Source organism: Triticum dicoccoides, chromosome 3B (assembly GCF_002162155.2).
Source record: "Triticum dicoccoides isolate Atlit2015 ecotype Zavitan chromosome 3B, WEW_v2.0, whole genome shotgun sequence".
NCBI classification, from domain to species: Eukaryota; Viridiplantae; Streptophyta; class Magnoliopsida; order Poales; family Poaceae; genus Triticum; species Triticum dicoccoides.
Genome location: NC_041385.1, coordinates 729,815,755 through 729,823,761, shown reverse-complemented (window position 1 = coordinate 729,823,761; position 8,007 = coordinate 729,815,755). Strand labels below are relative to the sequence as shown.

General features: G+C 49.9%; 1 protein-coding gene across 1 annotated transcript; it reads left to right on the top strand.

Annotated features, from left to right (window-relative positions):
- LOC119281976 lies at positions 1-850 on the top strand. The gene is made up of 2 exons (XM_037562356.1): positions 1-98; positions 195-850. Exons 1-2 carry the CDS (start codon positions 35-37, stop codon positions 590-592), a joined length of 462 nt encoding a protein of 153 aa, XP_037418253.1. The 5' UTR covers positions 1-34; the 3' UTR covers positions 593-850.
- The last annotated feature ends 7,157 nt before the right edge of the window (positions 851-8,007 follow it).

The window sequence follows — 8,007 nt, the reverse complement described above, 5'->3', positions numbered from 1 at the left end:
TCTTTCCCGCCTCGCCTCCCGAGACCACTCCAGAATGACATCGATGATCAGCACGGACGACGCTGCTGCGACGAGCCATGTCGACGCTCCAGTTCAAGGTAAGAGCGTGGATTTTCTGCACCTTCTCGCACCCTTCTCTTGTGCACCCAACGGATCGACGTAATTCTGTCTGGTGCGCGCGTGCGTGCATGCAGTTGCGACGAGAGATCACGGGGAGGCGGCGGATGTCGACGGCAAGGGCGCCGCGTCCGCGGAAGAACAGGAGCAGGCGGCGGCGAGGCGCGACGTCTTCCTGCTGGCCGGGATCAGGAAGCTCATCAAGAGCTTCAGGAGCCTGTCCCACATCTTCGAGCTGTACAAGGACGAGGAGGAGGAGGACGACGACATCCAGATCGGGTTCCCTACGGACGTGGAGCACGTGGCCCACATCGGGCTGGACGGCTCCAGCAGCGTCGCCAGCCTCAGGGGGATGGACGGCGCCAGGGAGCTGCTCTCCCTCTCCACCAACATCTCCCTCCAGCAGTTCGAGTTCGCCATGGCCTCCATCGCCGCGCATGACGACCGCAGCGCCGCCATAGCAGCTAGCCCGTAATTATTTACAGTGCTTAATTAATAACTGGGCCACAACTCGCGCCGTGGACGTACGACTAGTTCTTCTGCCCCTGTACTTGGCGCTGTCTAGCCTACATGCTATTCCCATTCCTGGCCAATGCTGGCAGCCTCTACGCCAAAACAGGGATTGGCAGATGGTGTATATAATGTCACCTATGGATATTTTTGTAATTTGAGACACCAACTGCTTTGGTATGGAACGTGAATGTACGTGGTATGTCACGTACGGAGATCTCAACTATTTGTGTGTGTGTGCGCGCGCGCCAAAAACAGCTTCCTTAGGCTGGTCATAATAAAAGTATCATAGGCATGCAGTATCATAAATTTAATTAGGCATTTTTGCTGAGGTGGCACAATTTGATGTGCAAAGAGAGGATTAAGTGTCATGATATGATATCGTATCATATTGAATGATGCAGTAGTACGTGTCATACATAACAATAAATGGGGTCACTATGATACCAAGCTATGATACTATGCACTATATGATACTTCCTCCGTTCCTAAATATATGACGTTTTGGTAGTTCAAGTACCGCCTTAGCTCAACCTTGCTTTTTTAGGAACAGTTTTACTTAACAACATTTTTGGGACAAAACGTGGGATTCCCAAAACGTGATATGTTTCTTACAAAACCGGATTCTCCCTAGCACAGATTACTGCGAACTAGCAAAAGGGCCAGTGCTTTGCAATGGCAGGGGAAAAAAATCATAATCTTCAATAACCATGATCACATTTTGCTGCATCACTGAGATACACTGTCACTCTCAATTTCGTGAAACTATGAACTTTTTTTAAAACTCATGAATATTTTTCAAATTCATGAACACGTTTACAAATTTTCAAACATTTTCTAAAATAAAGAATATTTTCTGAATTCATGAACATTTTACACTATTTGCAACATTTTTAAAATATTATGAACATTTTTTAACAACTTTCTTGAATCGGCGAACATTCCTAGAATGGACAAACGTTGTTTTGGAAATTGGTGGAACATTTTTTGTTTTAAAAAACATTTTTGAAATGGATGATCATTTTTTCGATCAGCGAACATTTTATGAATGAAAAAACTATTTTGTAATGCACGAACAGTTTTTGAATTTTTAGGATATTTTTCCATTCACGAACATTCTTTGAATTGGCGAAATTTTGTTCAATTTAATTAAAAAAATTAATAAACGATTTTTTTAATCATGAACATTTTTTGATTTCCGGAACATTTGTTTTCAAATTTTTGAACATTTTTTGAATAAGCAAGCATTCTCTTATAAATCCTGAATATTTTTTGAATCCACAAACATTTTATTATTTATTAAAAATATTATTTGAAAATTTCGATTTGTTTTACTATTTTTGGAAAAAAATTAATTACGAATTATTTAAATTTGAAAAAAAGAAAGGAAAGGAAAAGGAAAATTTTAAAAATAGATTTAAAATACAGGCCGCCCGAACATGGGCCGGCCCAAATGGGGCTGCATCTTCTTCCATCGCATAGAGCGTAGTATAGGAGATCCCTCCTGCATGGGCCGGGCAGACGGGAGATTCCCGTATGTGAAATATTTTTTTATCATTTATAGGTGGCATTGGTGGGTAATATTTTATAACTTTGAGGTCAATTTTCATGACATACGGCAAGAAGCAATAGCCCCTTACTATTAGGTATAGATTTAGCGGATCTTCTGTTCTTCCAAAAAAAATCTAATAAACACAAGCACATCAAAAATTATTTAAACCAATGTATCTGTTCCTAAATATAAGTCTTTTTAGAGATTTCAATATGAACTAAATATAGAGCAAAATGAGAGAATCTACACTCTAAACTATATCTATATACATTTGTATGCAGTTCATATTAAAATTTCTAGAAAGACTTATATTTAGAAACGGAGGGAGTAGTTCTTTACCTCTTCCTAAGAATTTAAAATCTCATTGACGCCTTTGGTTGCTGTTGCCAATCTCCTTCCATTATCGGGTCCTAGTGAGGTGAAACACTGAGGGACATTAAACTATTGTAGCACAGCGTAGCGGAGTGTGTCATCATAGCATTTACTTGTCTTAAATTTAAGCCATGACTAGCCGCCGCCTTCAAGAACCCTAGCTTTCTGCCTCCCACCGGTGCCGGCGCCGGTCCATCCCGTCTCCGGTGGCCCTATGGCCATGGAGACGGAGTGGATCTCGGCCCTTGCCGGTGGGAGGACTCTGTTTTTAGATCTTTTTCGATCTTAGTTAGGGTTTGTGTCTTATTCAAGAAGGCGAGACGGTGGCGGCTCCCTGAAGATGGAATAAAGGTCTCCCCGCCTAGCCCCCGTTCCGGTGATGCGTCTTGCATCGTCGGTGGGCGTGTGGAGTTGTGTCTCCAGCGGATCTGTCTTTGGTGGATTTGCTCGGATCTGTTCGTCGTTCATCTTCGTTCATGTGTTTTCGGGTTAGATCCTTTTGATCTACACTCTTCATCCGCGGCGGTTGTTGTTCTGGTGCGTTGGTTCTATGGGGCCTTAGCACGACGACTTCCTGACTGTCTACTACAACGAGATTTACCCGGCTCCGGCGAGGGAGGGTGATGATAGCGGTGCGCGTTCGGCTCGCTTCAGTGCTTGTAGTCGTCGCTAGGTGGTCTACGGATTTAGATGTAATTTTTATTATTTCTAGTGTTTGTTGTACTATCATGATTGAAGATGAATAGATTGGAAGTTTTTCCCGCAAAAAAATTTAAGCCATGATACATGCGATGAGTAAGAATAATCTCAAGGTGCTGCTGGGAGGCTGACATATTTTGGCTAAGTCTCGGGCATCTCTAACACAGATCCGTAAATTTGTTCCCACATCCATCCACGGACAAGGGGCCCAGTCTGAGGACACGGAGCTGGCTACCAAAGCTCGTCGAATATGTTTTGTTATATTTCAAATGAAATTCAACAAAAATAAACAAAGTTGATTCAAGCTCAATCAAACCGGACAATATTCATTCACACTTGGATGAATTTTACATAAAACCAGATGCTTTCATCTAAACCGGAAAATGAAGCAACCCTCCCTCCCCCCTCCGCTGAACGGACTCTAAACCTGGACTAAAATGACCACCGGCGCCCGTTCCCCATCACCAGCCGGCCATAAGCCCCGGGAAATGAAGCCCCACCCCCTCTGTAGCCCTGCACTGACATGTCTTCCCATGTCCGGCAACCCGCTCCTTGGACTGTCCGATGCCCTCCAGGATATGCTTCATCTAGAGAGGAAGAATACCCTCCGCTTCCCTCATACCTTCTCTATGTCTGGCTGCACCACTCATTGGAGTGGCCTCAGCTTCCGTCAAGCACGGATCAGGGTTGGTTTTTGGGACGGGGGATGAGGGTGGCCTGTGAAGAGGGCAAGACACCAGTTGTGTATGCTGGCGACTGTGGCCTTCATGGAACCCAAGAGATGGCGGCCTCCCATGATGAACGTTTCCTCAATGTAGGCGGCGGCCGCGGACATGCTGACCACCTCGTTGATCTCCACGAAAGCCGACTTCTTTCTCATCTGGCAGGCGCGGTTCAACGCACGTTGACGGCGGATGGCGCGGGTGGAGCGGTACAACACTGCCTTGTCCACAGCAGGAACTTTGCCCATGCCACCGTGCTCCACCATGTGCCAGCCTGGAGCAATTCGCCACTCCTCCATGACCTGGCTTGGAGCGGCGAGTTGTTGAACCACGCGCCGGCTTGGAGCGGCCACTTGCTCCTCCGCGCACCAGCCTGCAGCCTCGCCCATGTTACTGACGGCCTCAAGCGGCAAGGGAGGTGGAGAAGTGAGTTTCCCCACTCGCATCTGGCGGGCAAGGAGGGCTACCCAACTGGCTTTTATGCCGGAGGAACCCTCTTCCTTCTCGCCAGATGCCATGAAGAGTGTGGAGAATATGGTGCAAGAAGAAGATGGGGAGCGGAGGTGTGATGCGATTTTGGCCCGACATCTGGCCTCGTTTAAATAATCGGTGGACACGAGGAGCCACAGGCTCACGAATGGACGTGTCGCCAGAGTGGGTTTCTCGGCACACGTGCGGCTTTAATGGAGGCAGGCGAGAAGGTGTGTTCAGCCGGGGGTGCAGCGGGTGGCGCTCTCTCGGCTGACGCTTCACTTCAATGCCGGTGCCAATGCGAGGTCGCATTCGCTCTGAGCCGGCGTCAATGTGGAGTAGCCGCTCACAGCGGCATGAATGCGGGCAGCTGGTGCTGGGCAGGAAAGCATGCGAGCGAGGGAGGAGGGTTTTGGGTGGGTCATGGTTGCCATGCACGGACGTGGCAGCAGTCCAGACGCCCGCAAAGCCCCCCTAGTGTATCTCTGGTTTGTGTGGAAAAAGTACGTCCCGACCGCCAAGCAAACCGATACAAGACCGCGTTGGATGCCAAAACACGTCTGGACCGTGTTGTTCAGACAGTTACGGGTGATTTGAGGATCAACATTGGACACGCCCTAAAATAGATACATTGCGTGCATTTGTTTCTTTCTCTATGCCTCCTCCCATGTGTTTATTGACACGGTTTCCTTCCCTACCTGCTTCAATCATCTTGTCATGCATATGTATTTAATGTGGATTGTACCTATTTAATATACTTAAATGTTCAGAGAATTTGTTTCAAAAAAAATGTTTGCACGACGACCGCTAGATTGCACGTACCGGCAGTAGGGTGGTCCTAATCTCCCTACCAGAACCAACATGACCCCCAATGTGTTAGCGTGACATGCACTGTACCTTATCTGTATATTTGTATTACTGTTGTAACTCACTCCTGGTCTTCAAGATCGCACCTTCCCCTCCTCTTCGGCCTGCGTGCCTTCCCTTACAGGAGACAAGGGGAGGGGTTGCCTGTATATGTATATGTACTCTCACGGCATAATGATATCGACAGTTCAGTGCCTTTCTCTCGTCTAGCTTGGTATCAGTCGCCATGGCGTTTGAGGATATCTTCGGCGATCTCCCTGCTCCGACCACTCACTCCTCTTCTCAGGCCTCACCACCGGGGACCTCCTCCTCCCTCCTGACCTCCACCTCTCCTGCTGCCTCCTCTGCCATTACCACCGAGCTGCTGCCTCCTCCACCCCTGCCTCCCAGCACCGAACCCCTCAATATCCACCAAGATCACATCTCAAACCACATCAAGTTTAAGCTTGATCCTGCCGAGAACAACTACAACAAGTGGCGCATGTTCTTCAATCTCGTTCTCCTACAGTATCATGTTCAGGACCACGTCGCTCGACCACGTCCTCCCAAAGCCAACGCCGACTGGCTGGCCATCGACCAGCGCCTCGTCCTATGGATCTTCTTCACCCTCTCCGACTCCCTCATCGATCTCATCATGGGCGGCACCGTCGATGCCTACACGGCCTGGACGTGCATCCGCGATTACTTCCTCGCCAACCAGGGCGCCCGCTACCTCCACCTCACACGTCAGTTCCGCAACCTGAAGCAGGGCGACCTCCCTATCACCGACTACGCCCTCCGCCTGAAGGGCCTCGTGGACAGCCTCGCTAACACCGGCAATCCGGTGAAGGACCACGACCTCACCATGCAGCTCCTCCACGGTCTGGACAACCACTTTGACATGATCCGCACCCTCCTGGGTGATCAGGTGCCGCTGCCGCCCTTCGACGCCACTCATTCCCATCTGGAGCTCGCCGAGTACACCATCAACCTTCGGCTGGCTCCGCCGCCCTCACCATCTCTGGCGGCTCCGGCTCCACGCCCGATCTCGGAGACCACAGCAACGGCAACAACAGGGACCGCGGCAACGGCAGTGAGAGCGCCCATGGAGGACGCGGCGCGGGAGACTCTCGCGACAACAGCGGCGGTGATCGCGGTCGTGGTTGTGGTCGCACTGGTGGCCGCGGGCGCGGACGCCCCGACTCTGGCGGCCGCTGGTCTTCTTCAACACCACCCACGCCCTGGACGGGCTATTTTCCCCCCTACGGCATGGCCCTCCCTCCACCTCGTCCCGGCTGGATCCCTCCCAATGCCGCCGGCATGCTCGGCCCTCGGCCCGGCGTTCACTCCCAAGCGTATCCACTGATGCTCTCGGGCCCCTCGTCGTCCACTACATCACCTGCTGCTTCATCGTTCTACCCGTACCCTGCGCCCTCGTGGGATCATGCTGCCCTTTTCAACCACGCCTACAGTCAGCACAGGTTCCCCTCCAACGGTGCCGACTGGATCCTCGACTCCAGCGCGGCTACGCACGTCACCGGTAATCCTGGTAATCTCACCTCATTTCGTCCTTTCCCAAAGCATTTTTCATCTAGCATTATTGTTGGCAATGGTGATCGGCTTCCTATTATTGGCACGGGCTCCACAACTCTCCCTCCCGCCAATCTCTGTCTCAAAGATGTTGTAGTCTATCCAAACATTGTGAAAGATCTTATCTCTGTTCGCAAATTATCCACTGACAATGATGTTTCCATTGAGTTTAATCCCCGTCGTTTTTCTGTGAAGGCTCTTCCAACCAGGACTTCGCTCATGACGTCCAGTAGTCCCGGACCACTGTACCCCTTCTATGGCGCCAACTCCTTCGACAAGCATGCCCTCCTCACCACTACCGGCGATATGTGGCATCAACGCCTTGGCCACCCGGGCAAGGCTTCCCTAGATTTTCATTCTAGCAATTTTCTACCAGATTGTAATAATGTTCCTCGCTCTCCTTGTACCTCTTGTCAACTAGGGCGACAACCTCGCTTAGCCTTTTCATCTTCAACTAATTGTACCACGGTGCCATTTCAAGACCTCACCCACCCTCCAACGCTTTTTCACTTATATATACACCCAATTTCACACTCTCATCAAATGCATGCAATGCGACAACGGCAGCGAATTTATCAACACCTCTCTTCACACCTTCTTTTCTAACAATGGCATTGTCTATCGACTCTCCTGCCCCCATACCTCACCCCAAAATGGTAAGGCCGAACATATGATCCACACCACCAATGACGTCGTCCACACACTTATTCTTCATGCCAACCTTCCTCCGCCCTTTTGGGTTGAGGCTCTTCACACGGCCACTCACTTACTCAACCAGCACCCCTCCACCACCACCAAACCACACACCCCATTCTTTCTTCTCACTGGCGTTCAACCTCGATATGATCATCTCCGCGTCTTTGGTTGCCTATGTTTCCCAAACCTCTATGCCACCACACCTCACAAATTGTCCCCTCGCTCCACTCGTTGTGTGTTCCTCGGTTATCCCCTGGAACATAAGGGTTATTGCTGCTTTGATCTCCAAACTCGCAAAGTCATCGTCTTGCCGCACGTCATTTTCGATGAATCTACGTTTCCATACACGCCTCCCACACCACCGGTCACACCCTCCCCTCCCGCACCCGATCCCACTCCTGGCACCCACCTGTGTGCAATCTCCATCGGGAT